The 22799-nt window shown below is 32.8% G+C and overlaps 1 protein-coding gene across 2 annotated transcripts in view; it reads left to right on the top strand.

The window, feature by feature from the left end:
- Nucleotides 1-22799, top strand: part of Apoltp (Apolipoprotein lipid transfer particle) — a 1459665-nt gene that overhangs the window by 435163 nt on the left and 1001703 nt on the right. For both annotated transcript variants that reach the window (XM_072546518.1, XM_072546519.1), the window contains exon 22: nucleotides 17933-18406. In XM_072546518.1, the coding sequence (XP_072402619.1) occupies nucleotides 17933-18406 (474 nt within the window). The remainder of the gene's footprint in view (nucleotides 1-17932; nucleotides 18407-22799) is intronic.

Here is a 22799-nt window from a genome sequence, read left to right on the forward strand (position 1 = left end):
AACTAAAGAATCGTAATATTCTGGTTTTAATTAGTCAAAAAGTGTTTTGATTGAGGAACTATTTTTGCTTAGTTTGATAACAATTTTAGCTAATTCCCTCATTTTTCTTGACGCTACTTGTATAAAGTATTATTTTCTATAGATCTTCAAATATCTTGAGCCAAACGCACAAATAAGTGGATCTGTTTTAGCCATTGTCTGCTCGTATTCTAGGAGAAACAGCTTCTTTTAAATATGTGTCCAATTTGAGGTGACTTAATAAGAAATTTTGTACTTGTAATTGAGAATTTCTGGTTACTGAATCAGGATTACATATTTATCAGGATTACATAAGTTTGTATCTATCTGCAGATCCTTTCCTAATTGGTTTTAAATTTGCTGCACCCAATAAATAGTTTCCCTTTTTTTTTCAAAGCAAATAACAATTGATTTCTTGTTTTACTTCTTGGAGGGTAAACCAAAATTTTTTGAACTTCTAATTCGCTTTGATGATTTCGTATTATATGTTTGCGAAAATTTAATACAACTGATTCACAAAAGTAACAAGAAACAGATTTTTGAAAGACTTCGTATTTATATTGCAAGTTTCTTCCACATGTTGATCGATATTTAGGCTGAGTGAAGACGAAGGTGAATTAGATTGTTCCTAAAAAGTATATGCTTTGAAGTATATTGCTAAATTAATTGAAATAAACTTACCTCTTTAGATTTTCTTCCCCGATATCTAGCAGATCATACAGCTTTATATCGGTTCTGACAAATTTGTTAATTACTAGTAGTTAAAATTAAAAATATAATTTAGTTTTTATACTGTTTGCAACTTAAAGTTAAATGTGACAGTGTACTGAAAATCGTAGAATTCTGTGAGTACAAAACTGCATTATTAATAACCTTAAAATCAGAAGTTTAAAAGGTAAAATATTTTATCGATTTCAATTCAACTTATCGACTATTGACAATAACTTTTTGCTGGTTCTTGCTTCTAACAAGTAATTAGGCTGCAGTTCAATTTTATTAAGTGGCCAGGTCCGGCTTCAGATCCTCTGTGCCAATTTACGTAAATTCTCAGCGGGAAGATGGATGAATTGGAATTAGCTACTACCTCACGATATATACCCACTACGTCACATATATCTTACTTCAATGCATTAAACAGTTTTCAACAGTCTTCAAAAGACCAATATATTATACTTTCAACCTTACAAGGAATAAAAGTTTTTGAAAAGGTAAAAGAAATAATAAGTTAGACTTACTCACAATCAATTTAATTTAACTAATCGGACGACCGGTTTCGCTTGTGTACAAACATAGTACAACCCAAAAATGTTGTTTGGGCATCCAAAATAGCAAACAACCGCATCTGCATCTACCTCTCCTCTAAATATGTAGTTGATCAATTTCTTAGCTCTCACAAATATATAAATATTGATGGTAACCAAATTGAAGTAAGAAGACTTATAACCCCTGCCCAGAGACTAATCATATATAATGTATGTCCTACTATACCTAATAGCATAATTAAAGACCACTAAAAAACTATGGGTATAAAATCCGCCTCTAACATGACGTTTCTACGAGTAGGCATGCAAGACCCAGAATACAGCCACGTGCTCAGCTTTAGGAGGTAAATGTTCATTAGAAAATGCATCAATTCCTGACTCATTTCTAATCTCATTTAAACAATACATCATATCGACAATACATTTCCATAGATGTTTCCAGATGCAAGATGGTCGGAAATCAAGATTCTGACTGTCCATCTTTATCATCATCAATCAACTCAATTAATCAAATGGAAACAGACCACCACGTTAATATACATTACTTCACCAATGAAGAATATAATCAGCTACAAGAACAACCACGAAACCAATACCAAGAAAATAACCAATACAAGATAATACCTTAGTGATTGAAAGCAATAGAAAAACCGCTGAAGTTACTCATGCTACTAAAAGACAAATCTCCTCTCCTGAAATCCTTGAAAATGACCTACCGCCTCCCGATATTCAAAAACCTAAGAAAAAGCCTAAAACCCAAGAATATATTCCAATTATGTTAAATCCAATTAAAGAAAAAATTGAAAATAGAAACCCTTCCTTTACACTTACTTTTCATGAAATAAGTGATTTTCTGGCAAATTCCGTTCACTCAAAACATCCTGAACTTATTGTTAAAAATTATTTAAATGAAAGTCAAGAAATACAAAAAATTCTAAACTTTATATACTCTCAAATACAAAATAAAACTTTAAAAAACAATATCACCAGATTGAAGAAGAAACTGCTTCTCAACAGTCTTTCTTTTACTGATGAAACTGACTACGAATCAAGTTCTCAACAATAAATAGTTAACACATAAATAGTAAATAGTTAAATAGTAAATACTTAAATAGTAAATAGTCAAATAGTAAATAGTAAATAGTTAAATAAATGGCCAGCACATTTATATTACAGTGGAACCCTAACGGTTATTTTACACATATATAATCCATCAAGCTTTTTATTCATCATATATATTCTTATACATCTTCCTTTAGTAATATGCCTAGAAGAGACCCATTTCAAGCACCAAATTGTGACCAAAAAAAAAGTGACATAAAAAAACATAAAAAATTATGTTCCTTTTCTAAGAAACCGAGTTGCAAATCACTCAAGCGGCGGATTAGCAATTTTCGTAAGGGATGACATAGAGTCAACTGAAATACAACTGCAAACAAATCTCGAAATAGTTGCAGTGTCAGTCACCCACAACATGAAAATCAATATTTGCAATGTATACTTACCTCATCCCACTGATTTAGACATGCTGACAACTGAACTAAGCAATGCTTTAAACCAAATTCCACACCCAAAAATAATATTAGGCGATTTTAACTGTCACAACAGTACTTGGGGAAGTAACAAAACCGACAGATGTGGCAATCTCTTAAATAATTTTATTGATAATTTAAATTTAGTTTTACTAAACACTGGCAAATCTACTAGGTTCAATTCATACAATAATACATTTTCTGCCGTAGATCTCTCTTTATGAAGTCCGTCGCTAGCTCCTTTAATATACTGGGATACATTGATATTTCCCTATTACGATAACCATAAACACTAATGATAAATCAACTTTTACAATTCACCAGACATGGAAAATAAAGTCAGCTGACTGGGATTTATATCGAACACTGATAGAAGAACAAACAAACAAATCTAGTTTAACCAATAACGCAAACCAAAATCTTGAAATATTTAATAACATTATTATTTCTGCAGCAACAATCGTAGTGGGAAAAATAGAATCGAGTCAAAAGCAGCCAGTTCCTTGGAGGAATAACGAAATTGTACAAGCACTCACTTTGTCTAAACACGCTTTTAACGTTTACAAGAAACATAACTATCGAAAACCTTTTAAAGTTTAAAAATCTCAGAGCTCAAAGCAGACAATCAAAAAAACAAAACGGGAAAGTTGGAAAAAGTGCGTTTCTTCAATAAATCCTTCCACTCCCTTAGGCAACATATGGAACGAAGTCCGCAGAATAAAAGGGACAAAATACTTCCGAGGTGTAGATAGTGTATCATACAATAACCAAACGCATTCAAATAAACAAGATATTCCAGAAATACTAGCAGATTTATATGAACCTATTTCTAATGATTCCAATTACAACCTATCCTTTCTAGAGTACAAAAAACTAACGGAGTCTTCAAATATACAAATCACAGAGAGCGGCAATTCAATAAACAAACCAGTAAGTCTTTAGGAATTAGAATTTTGTTTAAGTGTTGAAAATTTGAGTCCAGGACCTGATGATATCCACCCTCTTTTCTTACGAAATCTTTCTCTGAATGCAAAAGTAATATTAGTTAATATTTTATACAATATTTTTATTCACTATGACTTTCCTGATCTATGGTCGCAGGCAACTATAATTCCAATCCTTAAATATAATAAACCAAAAGACGATCCAAATTCCTATCGCCCAATATCACTTACGTGTTGTACCTGCACACTTTTAGAAAAAATCCTTAATTATCATCTTAAATGGCACCTCCAAAACAATAACCTAATCAGTATCAGACAAAGTGGATTTCGTACGGGTAGATCCACAACAGACAATCTAATAACACTTAAATCTAGTAGACATGAATCCTTTCTGCGTAACCAAAAACTTATTGCCGTATTTTTTGACATAAGAAAAGCGTTTGACACAACATGGAGACATCTTATACTAAAAACACTTTGAAAATGGGATATTCAAGAGCATATTTTGGCCTTAATTAAAAATTTTCTAGAAACACGAATCTTTTGAGTTAGAACCAATGGATTTACGTCCTCCAGACGAGTACTTCAAAACGGCATTCCACAAGGATCTACTCTAACTCCTACTTTCTTTCTAATTGCAATAAATACTATTATACATCAAATAAAACTACCTGTATTTACTAGCTTATATGCATATGACTTAGTCATTTATCTAAAAACAAACAATGTAACTCTGGGAAGTTCTTCAACATAATATTATGTTTACTCGCCATCATATCCCAGATCTAAAAAATAAACTCAAAAACATTCAAGGAACATTTTTTTAAAAATTCATTATGGCAATTTAGTAGAAAGGTTTCCACAGAATGTTATATTACAACTTAAACTACGAGAAAACGAATATCTTTAGTCTTTTACAAGATAAAATCATTCGCAACGACAAAGGAATAAAATATTATTTTAAATATTTTTCAACTTCGTAAATAAGTTCAATGATTTATTGATTTATTTTAAAATCACCCTGATGAAAACAACAACAAAATACCGTGAAATGAAGTAAAATAATAATTCAAGATTTAATCAAACAATAATATAATATATGTATAATAATATAATCATATAAAATATGAACTCTCTGTATACCATGTACCACAAAAAATTTATTTAAAAACCCTTTATAAAAGGTATATAATTAAAACACCCAATGGGGCTACATCTCAAAACGTTTTCGGAATCAATATTCCATCATCAGTGTGCCCTAAAAGTATATAACTACTTTAATTAAAGAAAACATGAAATTTAAAATTTTGACCAAGGTTAATACAACATGTAGATAATACTTGAGCCACTAAATATTTGGATAAAAAACCCGTTGAATGTTTTTAGTTTGAATTTAAGTTACATTATTGGATGTTATATGCTAGGATGTTTAAGTTATAATTAGAATTGATATCATGGCAACGTAAAACTACACTGGACGTTGCTGAGACAAAGTATCTCCGAGGATTTGTTGATAGCAACTGATTGAAATGACAATAATGACATGTTAGGACGAAAGTCGGATCAAAGCAATTAATGTAACTTGAGTATGTGTCTAAATATGACAGTAGCCAGCAATATTTAAAATTGAATAAGTTAAAATTATAATAAAATAATCAATGTTGTAGTTTGAATTATAAATTTATCCTAAATTTACGTTAAGAAATGAAAATTTGAAATTTAAAATTTAAATGAAAAATTGAAATTTTTTTATTAATGTAGGTGGACTGAAGTTTTTTAAAATTTTGTGGGTACTGATAGGCAACCAACTACTTATACAAATATCTAAATTGGACCGCGTTATGTAATAGCGGATTAAGTCCAAAATGTAGGTTTGAAAAAATGGGTTTAAGTTTTATATTTTGATAGAGTATTGCAAATATAAAAAACTTTAATATGTTTTATTTTCAATTTTTTAAAAATAATTTATATTTTAAAAGTTATTCGAACAAATGTCGCTTAATTCGTTTATGATTGTTTAAGATATGTATGATTTAAGATCGAAATACCGGATTAAAAGACATATTTGGCGGTTAATCTGATGTTTCAAAATAAAAAATACATGTTATATTAACGTTTTATTAAATTCTTAGCTTTAATACATATAAAAAGTTATATCGTATACAGAAAATGATAGGTCTTCAATATCGAAGTCTAATGATCCATTAAAGCCGTCAATATCATCTTGAATGCCTTCATTCCCTACGATATTTTCGTAGAATTGTTTGGCATCCAATGGAATAAGCTCCATTAACGACATTATGACATTAAGCTTTGGAATAGAGACAGGTTTCCCATTAGGACACAAAATTTGCAGTTTTTAGGAATATAAAAATTCTGTAGTCCTGGTTGCATTTCTTCTGACTCTTTTACTTGTGTCTACTTCTTGCAAATTTCCGCCGTGATTTTTGCTGAAATATATTTTAAACGGATTTTCTTCCATGAGGAGTATTTCTTTAGTTTGAAGCCAGTTAATGGAATTCCCATTTATATCGTTCTTTCTATTTACACTATGTTTTAAAATATCGCAAACTCCTTTGAACTTTTTTTACCATTTAAACCACTAATTTGTTTCATTTTCTGCAAGTTTTGATAACCTTTATATAATCATCTAGAGTATACAACCGATTTTGGAGCTTTAATGCTGATTCTATGTCCAAAAATTCGGAGTTATTGGGCATAAAACTGTGTCCTGATACTAGAAAGCGCATCTTTATTTTTTTTAAGAAGGTAAAGGTTCAAGCGCAGATTTTAAAAGCATCACAATTTTAATATGGCGGTTTTTTCCTCCGCAACTGTCAGACCATAATATCAATTCAGTTACTTGAGGTGCAAATATTTTAATAAAACAGAACCTACCTCTTGTGCTCCTTTTCCTGCTGTATATTTAACCCAAATATAGCAATGGCATAGCCCAGTTTTTCCTGAATGTACACCGCAGTTATAAAGCCACAGCTTCCTTTTGTAAAATACAATGTTAGTTGGAAGGCGTGGTAGAGGTAGGGTTTTTTCCAAATCAAAAGTCAATACCTCCAGGTTTTCTTCATTTTTAGTTTTTTGGAGATCTGAATTCATAAGATTTCTAGCTGCTTTTGCTTCATCTGGATGAGTATCTCTTAGTCTCTTAAATTCTTTTTTCTCTTGCTCAGATGTAGAGCTTTGGATTTTAACTGCAAAGTTAAAGCATTTATTGTATGTGTCCTTTTTAAGTCGTTTCCTTTGCAAATTAAAACTGTTATAAAATATGCGTTTATAGAAAGAAAAAGAAACACTGTCCTGATTTTCTTCTTTATACAACTTAAACATTATGTCTAGGGTTACATCACTGTTTAAAAAACGTCGTTCACTTTGGTTTCAACAATAATGCGACCTATATTTTGGAAATTTGCTGATGTGATCAATAATTCTTTGTTTTTGATCTTCAGGCATTTTTCGATGGGTAGCTGCCTTTTCTCCTCTATGATCTTTAATGACTTCTGTTGAACCAACTTTTTTTAATTATCGGTCAACTCTTGCCGAGGATATGCTCAAAGTTTGAATAAACATTTTTGAACATAATACTTTACCAACTAGTTGATATATTCTTGTTTGGGTTCTTTTAGTCGATAGTTTAACTCTTTTTCTTTTTGGTGGCACAACTACGACTGAAGATGATACATAGAGGCATTTGGCTTGATAGTTATTAAGTGCCCAAAATCTGTTAAATTCTTGTTGCCTTTCTTCTAAACTTATTTTATCGTAACGTTTGTCTTTGCAGCGATAATATGTAAACTGTCTAGCTTCTTTGGATTTGTCCTTTTGACTTACATACGGTTAATTGGTTTCACATAAAAGTTTTCGAGATTGCCGGGATTGATTTTCAACTCGTCTCTTTCTTGGTCTTCCTTTTCTAGATTCCTTTATGTTTTCTGTTTCTAATCTATTGGCATTTTCTTAATTTTTATATCCTCCAAATTTTCTATTGGCTATCTATATCTATCTAATCTATTGGCATTTTCTTAATTTTTATATTCCTCCAAATTTTCTTGCTCTCTAGCAGCTTCTGTCTGATCTTCTCCATTAGATTCTTCTAAGGATTCTTCATTATTTTCGTGTGTTGTTAAATTTTCTATTTCTAACCGAATGGATTCCTCATTTGTTACGTCTATTATTTCTTGCACTTGCTGTAACCTGCTCGGATGTAGTAACGTTTTTGCTATTTTTTATATCAACACTCAAACTTCTGTCCCCATGCAATACATCAAAAGAATACGGGCTCATTAAATGTTTTGAGATATACAGGTTAGAGGAGGGGATACTCACGTTAGAATAGGATATATCCAATAATACTGAGTCTTCAGGTAATTTCTCCTCTCCCATAGAACTGACTTCAACACGGCAGGTACTTTCATTTAGTGACGAGTTTATTGATGTGTTTATTAGAAACTCACTTGCCTCGTATTGTACCTAAAAAAAGTACCTACAAAAGTAGTTACTTAAAGTTAAAGTTTAAGAAGGTAGTATGTATTAAATAATTATTAAAATTAACGGAAGATCTATTAATAACATAAGATATTCAGATGACACCGTGATTATGGCAAAGTTTGTTGAACAACTCCAAGTACTACTAACCAAAACAAATAGTTTCTTTAAAAAATATGAACTAAAAATGAATAAAAAAAGACCAAATACATGATAATAACAAAAAAACAAATATACAAACAAAAATACATTTGGAAACTGTACCGATAGAAAGGGTTGATAAATAAAAATACCTAGGAACCCAGATTTCAGACAATAATGACCAAACATCAGAAATAAGGACCAGGATAGAAATAGCAAGAAATGCGTTTGTAAAAATGAAAACAATTCTCTGCAACAAAGACCTTAGATTAGAACTGAGAATAAGAACACTGAGATGCTACGTGTTTTCGATACTGTAATATGGACTTGAAAGCTGGACACTGAAGCAACACATAAATAAGCTATAGTCCTTTGAAATGTGGTGTTACAGGAGGATGTTTAGAATATTATGGACACAGAAGAAAACTAATACGGAAGTATTGCGAGAAATGGGCAAATAATACGAAATAATAAACACAATAAAAATAAGAAAGTTACAATATCTGGGACACGCAATAAGGGGACAGCGATGTGAACAGCTAAGACACAAGGAATGATAAGAGGAGGAAGGAGCATAGGAAGAAGGAGAGTGTCCTGGTTGAAGAATTTAAGGGACTGGTTCAAATGTACCTAGTTCTATAGAACTCTCCAGAGCAGCAGTAGATAGAGTAAAGATAGTGATGATCATATTCAACCTCCGATTAGAAGACGGCACTTAAAGAAGAAGATGTATTAAATGGACTCACTGTATAAATGTTATTATATAGTACGTAACTCCGGCTCTGATAATAAATTTTTATTCTTTTCTTAGGAAAAAGAAACTGCACTATTTTATATAGCTGTACACATCAGTTTGTAACTTCTAGAATTTTTATGCATGAGGCTTCAATTATTAATTTTGATGGAATAATAAAATACATCTAACTTAATTTTATTATGCACTTGTAACCTGGCAAAACATGAGAATACTATTATCGCTAGTTTGTTGACGACTGATGCACAATGTCCAATGATCCATTAAGTGTTTGAACTTTGTTTTAAAATAACGAATTATCCGACAAACGATGTCGCGTAATTCGATTTCTTGATAGCTAGACAATAAATATGTTGTGTTTTGTAATAAAGAATTAACCGACTATTTGTCGCGCTTGATTCGTTATTACACTTAAAAGATAAGGATTTTTGTTTTTGACAATGGATTATGTACTAATATCGGCGGTTGATTTTATATTCCAATTTTTGTTGTAAGAGTTTTTAATTCTGTAAAATCAACTTGGCTTTTAATTCGATATTACAAATCTCAATGTGAGATTTTTTTTAATAAAATAACCAATGTCGCTTAATACAGGTTCTTAAAAACCGCTTTATTTTGTACTTTTTTACAAAAAACATGTTTTTATTTATAGATTTGCACCCTATCTGCTAGATGGTACTATTATCTCGATTTTGAGTTTTTGGCCCTTAATCCGTTATTACATCACGCGGTCCAATTAAGTGGTGTTAAACTAATGATTTTTGCAAAAGGCTCTTTATGTTTTTGCAACATTTGGTACCTGCAAAATGGAAAACAGATATAGTAGGAAGTTGAGTTCTTTAAATTTTATTGTTGAAGAGTGAAATGTTAAATGATATATTTGAAAATGCTATTGAGATGAAGAGTAAATAGAATAAAATTTTTTTAATGTAGTTTGTAGTAGTTTGTTCATGTAGTACTTAAATTATAACTTAAGCATGGAAGGCTCTATGTTAAAAAACAAAATTTTGTACCTGAGAAATATAAAAATATAAGTTATACGTTCATGAACATAAATAAATAATTGTGTTAAAGAATCATCATCATCAGTGGCGTTACAGCTCTTTATGAGCCAAAGCCTTCTTCAGAACAATCCTCCATTCGCCCCTGTCTCTGGCAACTCTTCTCCATGCTCTAATTCCGATAGACTTCAAATAATTTTCTAGGTTGTTTTGGTACCTAAGTCTCGGTCTTCCTCTTCTTCGTTGTCCGATCGGCCCTCTTCGGTCAAAAACTTTTCTGACTATGGCATCTTCCTCTCGTCTGATTACATGACCTATCCATCTGAGGCGTGCTACCTTAATGAATTTTACAACGTCAGGTTCTCCAAATCGTCTATACAACTCGTGGTAAAGAATAAAGTTGGTTAAAAATTATTGTGTGTTAACAAAATATGTAAAACAAATAAAAAAATTGATGGCCAATGGGTGGTTTTGAAATGTATTGTTCGTATATCACTCAACTTATAACTTAAGAAGAAAAGACCCTATATGTTAAAAAGCAACATTTGGTATCCGAGAAATGTAAAAAGTATAAGATATAACTTCGTCAGCATAAGGTGGATAGATAAATAGAATGTTGGTTTGTATTGATAAAATATGTAAAAACTGCAAAAGTAGATGGGTGGTAGGTGGCTCTGTTAAGTTTAAACTTATAATATGCGATATTTTTATATTGGTGTGAGAAAAGAAAATACTCTACAAGAGGCTGAGAGCTCCAAAGATCCGAAACCATACCCTGAGGGAAGTATATGTGGATAATTAAAATAAAATGTGGTATAAAGAATGATGAACAGGTGATTATCTAGTTAAGCAGATATGTGCGGATTACTGTATATTGTGAATTATATCTATTCTTATCGAGTTAAAAATTGAATGTTGTGTAATTATATTGATTGATGTAGGAGGTGGTCAGAAACATTGATTGATTTAAATACTGTTACTAAGGAGTTACGATTGATAAGCGGAGATTTAGATGTGTGGCTAGACTTTAGATGGATCATGAAATTATCTAGATATGTGGGTATGAAGGTAAAGATGTATGATTGTGAATGGTTGAGTGAATGGGAAGTAAAATAATCTGATCTGAATTTAGTTGTGTCGAAAAGAAGCATGAAGAACATTAGGCATAGGGGTCAGACTTGAAGTTTAGATTCCTAGAAAGAAGTGGGGATAGATGGAAAGTTAGATGCATTGAAAGAGAGGTTTGGAGTGGACTGAGGAAGATGAATAAATGACAAGAGAAGAACGATTAATGTTAATTTTATTGAACCAGTAGAAATTGAGGGTGTGGGTCATGAGAATAGTTGGCGATGGAGTGGAAAGAAGTCTCAATTAAATGAGACATGGCGATTAACACAATTTGGACTCTGTTTTTCTTTGATAATTTCAAGATCGTCATATCTCTAGTTTGAAGAAGCTTTTTAGGGAATATTGTAAATAAGTGATACGTCTTCACCGCTACTATGTAACCGCAATCTTTCCTTCAATCTCCGCTACAGGATGGTTACATGCTATGTATAGCCCATATTGTTATACGGTATGGAAACATGGACATTAAGAGTACCTTCCATTAATAAGTTGGAGGCCTTCGAAATGTGGACGTTGCGAAGAATGTTTCGCATACCATGGACCGATAGGGTGAGAAACGAGGAAGTCTTAAGAAAGGCAAATACAGAGAGAGAACTACTCAATTTGATCAAGGTAAGAAAAATTGGATACCTCGGCCATATTCTGAGAGGAAAAAAATACGCAATGCCTCAACTAATCATCCAGGGAAAGATTGAAGGCAAGAGAGGAGTAGGTTATAAACAAATGTCGTGGCTATGAAACATAAAGAACTGGATAGACATAAATAACACTGGCGATCTTTTGTATCCCGCAAAGAAAGACATCTGGCCTTAAGATAATTCGCCAACGCACTATAGGTGCATGGTAGTATAAGAAGAAGAAGAGATACGTCTTCTGGGATATTAAGGATGTGTTTATGTTCTTTTAGATGTTGAGAGAAAGCGGAAGTGTTTTCTCTTTTTGTGTGCTTTAAAGAGCGTGAAGACAATGATCTACATGTTCTTCCTATGTAGGTGGCCTTACAATCTAAACATTTTAGTCTATAAATACCAATACGGTTCATATAATTGATAAAGTCTTTGGAATTCAAAATGCATTGACCCAAATGATTGGTAACTTTAAAAGAAACGTGAATGTTTTCAACCGAATCCTCGAAACAGTCTGAATCCTGAAAGCTTAACTATATCGTCACCTGTATATCTTTCTTTCTACCACACTTTATTTTACTTATCCACATATACTTCCTTCAAAGTACGGTTTCGAATCTCTGGAGTTCCAAGCCTCTTGTAGAGTCTTTTCTGTTCTCACACCAATATTAAAACATCACATATTATAAGTTTAAACTTAACAGAGCCACCTACAACCCATCTACTTTTGCAGTTTTTACATATTTTGCCAATACACACCAACATTCTATTAACTTTATCTATCCACATTGTGGTCACGGACTTATAACTTATATTTTTATATTTCTCATGTACAAAATTTACATAGAGGCTTTTAAACATAGAGGGCCTTCCATGCTTAAGTTATAAGTTAAGTACTACATAAACAGTATATTACAAAAATTCTATTCTATTTACACTTCATTTCAATAGCACTTTCAAATACATCATTTGCCATTTCACTCTTCAACAATAAAATTTAAGGAACCCAACTTCCTATTATATCTGTTTTCCATTTTCCAGGTACCAAATATTGCAAAAATATAAAGGGTCTTCTGTAAAAATCTTTAGTTTACCACCACTTAATTTAGATATTTGTATAGTTGGTTGCCTATCAGTGCCCACAAAATTTTACCAAACTAAAGCCTACTTACATTAATAAAATTTTTTTCATTGATGGTTGCTACTGTTATTTTATTAACTTATTCAATTTTAAATATTGCTGGCTACTGTCATATTTAGACAACTACCTCAAGTTAACTTATTAAACTGTTTATTCGGGCTGTTGGGCCGTTGTCTTCTGTTGAGATTTGTTCTCGACGTTTCGCCAACACTAGGGGTTGGCATCTTCTGGAGATGTTGATGCTTCGCTTGTAAGCAGAAACTGACGACGCGTTGTACTACGGAGGCAATATTTATAATTCCCACTCGCCTCCCCTCCACTGGTTTCGGCTTGAGGGGGCGTGTCGTTGTTTATAGTAGCTTTTCTATCTCCGTGTTTGGCGGGAAGGGCGTTTGTGGTCACTGTGTTGGTGTTTGTCACTTAGGACATAAAGTGTATCGAAAACCTACACACACAGACAGATACCTAAACAGGAACTCAAATCATCATCCTAGCCAAAAACAAGGTATCATCAAAACTTTGGCAGAGAGGGCGAAGAGAATTTGTGAACCACAACATCTCCAAAGTGAACTTCTTTATATTGAAAAAGCGCTCACCTCTAATGGGTACACCAGAAGAGAAATACACAAGGCGATGAACAACGTATCTAGAAGAAGGGACGAAGAAACAGAATGTAAAGGGAAAGCGTTCTTGCCCTATATATCGGGGGTAACGGACAGAATTGGGCGAATACTCAAGAAAGCCAACATAAAGACCATCTTCAGACCTACAAAGAAGATCAAGGATTGTTTAAGATCGGTAAAAGACAAACGCGACCCATTAGCAACGGCCGGAGTATACCGAATACCATGCACATGTGGAATGGTATATGTGGGAACCACAAAAAGACACACCAACACCAGGATAAATGAACATAAAAGCCATTGTCGTTTAGGACATATCGACAAATCTGCCGTTGCCGAACACGCTTTGGGAAGCGGAGAACATCGAAAACTATTTGAAGAAACACAGATGCTGGACAAAACTTCACAGTACTACCCACGGTTATATCGGGAAGCGGTGGAAATATACAAGCACCCAAACAATTTCAATAGGATAGAAGAAGGACTAAAAATCAACAAAACATGGATACCAGTATTAAAATCCACAAACGCCCTTCCCGCCAAACACGGAGATAGAAAAGCTACTATAAACAACGACACGCCCCCTCAAGCCGAAACCAGTGGAGGGGAGGCGAGTGGGAATTATAAATATTGCCTCCGTAGTACAACGCGTCGTCAGTTTCTGCTTACAAGCGAAGCATCAACATCTCCAGAAGATGCCAACCCCTAGTGTTGGCGAAACGTCGAGAACAAATCTCAACAGAAGACAACGGCCCAACAGCCCGAATAAACAGTTTAATAAGTTAGACGATGGCCGTGAAAGCCTAACGCAATTTACCTCAAGTTACTTTGACTGCTTTGTTCCGACTTTAGTCCTAACATGCCATTATGGTCATTTCGATCCGTTGCTATCAACATGTCCTCGTAGACACTTTGTCTCAGGACCAGCAACCTCCAGTGGAGTTTACGTTGCCATGTTTTCAATTGAAATTGTAACTTAAACATCATAGCACATAAGATCCAATAATGTAACTTAAATTCAAATTAAACACATTTAACGGGGTTTTCACCCAAATATTCAGTAGCTTAAAACATGTACACTTGGTAAGTATTAACCACATTTTGTATTCACCTTGGTTAAAATTTTAAATTTCATGTTTCTTTTAATTAAAGTGGTTATATACTTTTAGGACACACTGATGATGGAATATTGATTCCGAAAACGTTTTGTGATGTAGCCCCATTGGGTGTTTTAATTATATACCTTTTATAAAGGATTCTTAAAAAAAGTTTCTCCTTATTTATTCTTAAAACAATTAAAAAAACCAATATTTTCAACTTCTTATGGGACAAATACACACAAATTAGTAGTGTTTGGAAAGGTTTTTAAAACCTCCCCCCATTGTGACGTCAGACAGTCCACTAACACTCCAAAAATATCGACACGCTGTGGTAGGGGCTATTGGATATTTTTTCTTACTGAAAAGCCGGCAGCGCGGCAACAATGCAGTTAAATGTCGAATTCTGTTTTTCTTTTCAGCAGACGCGTCATATAATTCTCGACTAAGGTATTATACAGTGTAAAACCACTTATGAAATAAAATTGCTTGGGTGCTTATTTTAGAAAATAATAAAAAACGTTCTTCTACTTCTTTGAATGCCTCTCCTATCGGAGATTGGATATCATTAGGGCGATTCTAATTTTATTTACTGCTGTTTTGAATAATTCGTTAGTGGTACAGCCAAATCACTCTCTTAAATTTTTCATCCAGGACATTCTTCTATGGCCTGGATTTCTGCGTCCTTGGATTTTTCCTTGAATTGTATTTTGCAGTAATGTGTACTTTTGTCCTCTCATCAGGTGGCGTAAGTATTCAAGTTTTCTCTTTTTTATATTCAGTATAACTTCTGGATCGTTATTTATTCTGCGTATTACCTCGTCATTTGTAATTTTATCCACCCAACTTATTTTTAGTATACGGCTGTAGCACATCATCTCAAAGCTTTCAAGATTTTTAACACTCTCCATGCCTCCACACCGTAAAGCAAAGTACTGAATACTGAATACATAAAAAACGTTCAGATATTTTAAATTTTAAATTTAAATGTGCGCTTTTTAAACATAAATTTGAATGTACAGGGTGATCCACGCAAGTCTGGCGTAGTCCATAATCTGTATTTTAAATAAAACACCCTGTATATTTTTATGTTTCTAAAAGCTCCTTAACAACCTGATCTCAACGAACTATATCATGTAGGGTCTTTTATGAATAATACAAAGTGAAATTTTGAAATTAAGTATAATTTTCTCCAAGACAATTAATTTATAGAATACCCGAAGTAATTGATTGGATTACATTAAAATAAATGCTCAAAATGTTCTCCACCTTATTGTTGGCAATAACACAGTCTCCTATAAAACTCGTCCCGTACTTTGTTTAAAGTTGGAGGAAATATTCCGTATTTCTGTAGTTATCCTTTCTTTGAGGTCTTCAGTGCTAGTTCGTTGTTTTGCATATATTTTGTTCTTAAGATAACTTCACAGAAAAAAATCCCAAAGCGTAAGATCTGGCGACCTAACTGGCCACTCAATAGTACCCCTTAGTCCAATCCATATATTGAAGAAGATTTCATTCAAGTAATTTCTCATCATTAAAGCATAATGGGGTGTTGCACCATCCTGCTGGAAACAGACAGTTTGATGCGGTAGGGTCGGATCTATTGGATTGGGATATAAGTTAGCCAACTGAGGAAGAACATCGTCTCTTAGTATGCTTAAATATTTTTCCGCTGTCAAATTACCATCTACAAGTATAGGACCAATAATATGATCTCCTATAATACCTGTTCCAACATTCAACTTTTGAGGATACTGAGTATGTGTCTCACGCATCCAATGAGGATTCTCCGCTGACCAATATCTACAGTTTTGTCGGTTTACCTCTCCGTTCAATGTAAATGTTGATTCATCAGAAAAAAGAATTGTGCCAAGACCTATTTCATTTGTGTTAATTTTATCCATCATTCTTTCGCAAAAATCCATTCTACATCCATTCTGTTAGCTCCGGCACAAAAGTCAATATATATGTATGAAGTTTTTCTTCATGGAGACACCTTAGGACAGTTGTGTGACTCAATTATTTTGACGTGCAATTTAACGTGAACTTGACGTTGGATTCTCTGCGACACAACAAAATATCCACTTTTACCTCATCTTGAATGAAGTTCGGTTTTCTTTTTTATGGTTTGACATGTCCAAGTTCTCTGAATTGTGCTAAATTTTAGATACAGTACCTTGTTCGATATTAGGCAACTGAGGATACCTCTGATTAAAGAAGTTTGCTACTTCAACTTGACTTCTACAATTCTCCCCGTAACCTATCATCATTAAAATATCAATTCGGTGGGTCACAGTTAAATATTTCATTTTTATTTCTGCGAGAAATTAGCTTTTAATTAGGAATTTATTATTTTAATGTAAAATGTCAACACACCAACAACTGATTGATAACAATCCATTTTATTTACCGATTTAGTTTAATTAGCAGACTATCTGGGCAGTTTTTACCTATTCATGACAAAAAATGTTAACACGGTTACTAAACAGAAATTTTCCCCAATATACTGACACTTAGAGCAGAAGTGTATTGTCTGTATTTAGCTAATTTAAAATGATACCATAACACGTGATAAATTATTAATTTCAAAATTTCTCCTCGTATTATTTATTATAGACCCTACGTGATATAGTTTGTTGAAATCAGGTTATTAAGAATCTTTTAAAAAAATAAGGATTATGGACTATGCCAGAATTGCGTAGATCACCCTGTACATTTAAATTTATGTTTAAAAAGCGCACATTTAAATTTAAAAGTTAACGTGTCCCAGAATTTTTTATTATTTTCTATAATAAGGACACAAACAATTTTATTCCATAAGTGGTTTCCACACTCTATGTGCAGACTTCCATTCCTCATATAATTTTGGAATTAAATTACAAAGTATTCACTAAGTTTTAAATAATTAGTCATTACTATTGAAATGAAAATAAGTTTTTTAATAGAAAGTTATATATCCATAAAAAGGCATATAATTTTTTTTTTTTAAATATGCATTAATTCACAAACGGACATAAAATACGTTAGTAATTATGATTCTACTAAACGAAATACAAGAAAGTGAATTTATAAAAAGATTATAGCAAAATTTAAAAAGGTTATAACTGAAAAGTTAGTACACCGTGTTTCTTCTGATGTACTTAATTAACTATTTTTATTTTACAGTACAATCCTGACTTTGTGATCGGCTTCGACAGCAAATGGAAGATAGAAAAAGACAATGATTACACAAATTTAACGGGAACAGTTATTTCCCAAACACCATTTAAAGCCTTTAAAAATGGTTTTCTCGTGAGTAAATTTATGATAAAAGACCAAAAGTCTATTCGTGGAGGTGCAGAACTAGTTCTTGATCATAACCACATTGATTTTAATGTTGATGGAAAATTTGAAAGGATTACCAATTGCTTTTTGATAGTTAATGCTACTTCCGCTAGAGAAGATTACCAGCTGCGATTAATCAGTTCCTTAGCAAATAGACATTTTGTAGCGATGGTTACATACCCCAGCGGCGGTTTGGGCGTAGAGGTTCTAGTTTCTGTAACTAGTATTGTCAATTTTGATATAAAGTTACATCTTGCAACACCGATAGAATTTTTGCAGGACGTGGTATTGGTGACCAAACTTCAGCCTGAAGGGGTAAGTTTTACATAATAATAAAACATAAATTAAAAACATGATTTTTGTGCAAGGAAGTTCTGAAACTGTTGATTGTAATAATAATCAACAACATTTTACCAACATTTCAACGACATTTTATGTTTATTTTTGATGTTTTAATTTTCATCCCATAAATCGTTTTCAAAAAGATTATTTTAAGATAAGGAGTTATGTTAACCCGTTCTTGTTTATTAATTTGCGCTAAGAAACGTAAAATTTAATTTTTAATACAATAAATTGTGGTTTAATGAAGTGTCCATTAAAATGGGAACAAGAATCATAGGAGACTTCACCACAACAAAAGGGCTCCTGCAGGGTTGTTCCACATCTCCAACCCTATTCAAAATATACTTAGACAAAGCCTTGACTACATGGAAAAGAAAATGCGAAGGCATGGGAGTACCGGTACGGAACGAATATCTATATATCAATACACGATCAAGTAGTGATTGCACAAGACCAAAACGACCTCAGCTACATGATGAAGAAACTACGACAAGAATATACCAAGGCTGGCCTAGATATTAACCTCACGAAAACAGAGTACCTATCTACAAGTGAAGAAGACATAGAAGATCTACAGATTGATGACAACGTAACAATCAAAGGAAATGATAAATTCAAATACCTGGGGTTTATAATCACAAAAAAGTCAACAACAGAGGAAGAAATTACACAAAGATTAGGACAAACAAGAACGGCAATCCGACAACTTAATTCAGTATGGTGGGATAGACACCTAAATATAAAGACAAAAACGGAGATTTATAAAACATTATTGCGAAGTATTATGACATATGGGGCTGAAAATTGGATCATAAACAAGAAAAACAGCAGTAAGATAGTAGCAACAGAGACGGAATGCCTGCGAAGATGCTGCAGAGTAACAAGAATGTATAGGAAAAGTAATGACGAAATAAAGCAAAGAACATCAATAGAAACAGACATATTAACATATATAGAACAAAAAAGACTAAAGTGGTATAGACATGTAAGAAGAACTAGCGACAGCAGATGGATAAAGAAAATAACCGAATGGAGCCCCATAGGAAGGAGGAAAAGAGGACGACGGAAAAGAGGACGCCATAAGTAAGAGAGGCCTAAACGATGGAGAATGGAACAACAGAGAGAGATGGAAACGGTTGAGCGAGGGAAGGCAGTGAATACTGTAGAATCCATATATATATATATATATATATATATATATATATATATATATATATATATATATATATATATATATATATGTGGTTTATTCCCATGTAAATATAATATTTTACGCTTTTGCCTTTTTATTCATTTCAAGTATAGATTAACCTATCGATACGACGTAGATGAAAGGTTTAGAACATCAAGAACTGGGTACGAAATAGACGAGTAGCATGGAACGATTATATAAGCCGAATGACAACAAATAGAGTAGTAAAGATGGCAAGAGACGGTTCCCCAATAAGAAGACGATCAGTAGGAAGACCACAAAAACGATGTAACGACAACTTACTGGAGGCACATTTAAAATCAAACAGAGTCATGTCTACATAAAAGGAAGAAGAAAAAGAAGAAGAAGAAGAAGAAGATAGACCTATCGGGTGTTCCTCCTAATTTAAATTAAGCAATTTTTTAAAATGACTGGCCAATCTGTTTAATATCTGTCGTTTTCACTAATTATAGAGTCATTCTTATCTTTGTAGGCTATTATTCTGGGATTGAAATCTTTTCTGCAAATATTTATTTGTTTGTATAACTCTTGTGGGTCTCTTTTATTGTGATGGTTGACTATCTCATTTAAGGCGTTTTCGTGCTGCTCTTTTTTCTTTCTTCTGAAATTTCTTTTCTCTACTAACGTAAGATTTTTATATTCTTCCATGGTTAATCGGATTTTACGCTGCTAAAGCCTCTTCAATCTTTATTTTGTTTAGCCTTGTTAAATTTTGAAACATCTTTACCCGCCGTGTATAACGTTTCTTTGTATTTCGTCCAGTGTTCTTTATAGGCCGACGATATATATTTGATTTAGTATACAACATACTTTTTCTTGTGCACTACGTGCCCATTCTGTGTTCAATTTTCTGATAGGAGGTAAGGGTTTCTGGGGTTGTTTCAGTTTACTTGTAGCTTTACATAGCGAGTAATTTCTATCTTTGGTGAAATCTAAATTATCCAAGTAGTATTAGAGCGACTGGGTCTTGAGGTCTTAAAATAGTTTTTTTATTCCCTTGTTGCAATATTTATTCTACGCCTATCAGCATGGTTTCCTGCATCAGTACCTTTTCCTGAAAATTCTTATTTTTGTCATTTGTTATGCACTTGTCTTGTATTGTTGGTGTTGCTTGTCATAATGCAGATGGATTAGTAGAGAGACGAAAAAGGATAGAATAAAGAATGAATAGATTAGTGAAAGTTTAGGTGTGGCACCAATTTATGCCAAAATTAGGGAGTATAGGTTAAGATAATTTAACTATTATTAAACAAAGAGATGCTAATCACCTAAAACGAAAAATTTCTGAAAGTTCATGGAAGGAGTGGTAGAAAGAAGAGCACAGAAGATCGGGTAGAAGCCGCTTAGGCAGGACATGTCTATATATGTCTGAAAAAAATATGGATACTGTTGTGATCCAAGTTAAAAACTAACGGAAAAATGCAATTAGGAAAACTAGTAGTATACTATAATTAATACTACAGGTATAGTAAACAACTGCTAAATTTTAAAATCATGATGCACACGAGAATGCTGTAACTAATGTCTTTTTAATTCTCTCTCTTGGGATGCACTCACCAACATAATTGGAGGGTACACTCAAATTTATCCCCTAATTACGGGATTTCATGTAATGTTGTAACGATTATTTTGCTTACCACATAGGGTACTATTATAGGGAATTGAAAATTGGGGACAGAAATTACGGAGCTAGAGATAGGTCAAGCAAAATAAATCAAAACTTTGGCAAACGGCCACTCAGGGTTTATTTGGAGAACTAGGTCGTGGATAAGTGAACAAGAAGGGGACTAAAATGGGGTAAGTACCAAAATGAAACAAAGGGGTACTTACATAAGTCTCCTGGATAAACAAAACACAAGAAGATTCCCAAGGTATTTAAAATAAGGACGCCACTTTGAAGAATCTTCCTACTGGATTAGGGAAAAAAATTACACATTTATTGTTGTCTCACCACGAACAGTTACAAAAGTAAATATTACAAAAAAACTATATTAATAGTTACAAAAATAAATACAATAACAAAGAAAAACACTTACTATGTTCTATGAGTTTACAAACTTTAGAAGTTGGAGATACTACAAAACTTACAATTGTTAATTGGCGACAATTTGTAGCAGAAATAAATTATTATAAATGAAAAAATATCTTTTTAAGTGAAACTATGCATAGAAGTTAACCTTTTTCTAAAAAAAAAACAAAACAAAAACAAGATCTGTTATGATTAGGTATTTACCAAATGTCAAAAAAAAATAAAGCTAGCTGTCAGATGTCAACACTAAATTTTAAAACTTGAGAACAATTAATATGACAGCTAGGCCACCACACCCTAACATCTACAATTTTAATTATTACAATTTCTTAACCTGTATGAAAGCAATTATTAATAAAAAAATATCTATTTTTATTTTAAAAGTTCAAACAAAAAAAGTTACCTGGGTTTCACTAAAATTTCTGGGGTTAGGAACTGGACTTACAAAAATATCTGGGGGTGGAACTGGAGTTAGATTCACCGCCACACCAACAAATTTATCTTCAAACTGCGAAAATTAAGGCTGGAAGTTGGGGCACTGGACGCAAAATTTGAAGCTCCGCTTCTTAAAAAACTGGAACCCTGTGGGTATTTTTCAAATTTGTTGGAAACGCCGCAAATCTCTTAGCTATAAATTTCTTGGGTGAGAGACGACATAAAACAAAAACAGTGATTACTCTTATCTGAACTGACACACACTAGAGTATAAATCACTTTTTTTCAACAAATTTGCTGGTTCTTCCAACTAAACACACCGCGTGTTCTCTTTCCAAAGATTCTCCCAAACCTGACTTCTCTTCGACCTCGATCTCTTTATACCCGGTTTCTACCGTTTACTTACCCCGAGTACCAGTCTTCGCAACGGGCCAACCAAAAATTCTTTTCAAGGGAGCATTTGACCTTGAATCATTGCTTGCTTTTAAAACTGTAGAAATAAGACGTAATATATGAATTATTTTATTACACAGTTCTCTTGAATGCGTCTTAAAACACGTTTTTGTAAACAACTTTTAAAAGAAATTTATACCCATAAAAAAACTAGAAGCATACCAGATAAATTTTATACTTTATATATTCGATAGTTTTAAGGAGTTTATTATGCTACATGTATGCTACACTATGCT

The sequence above is a fragment of the Diabrotica undecimpunctata genome, chromosome 10 (assembly GCF_040954645.1).
Source record: "Diabrotica undecimpunctata isolate CICGRU chromosome 10, icDiaUnde3, whole genome shotgun sequence".
NCBI lineage: Eukaryota > Metazoa > Arthropoda > Insecta > Coleoptera > Chrysomelidae > Diabrotica > Diabrotica undecimpunctata.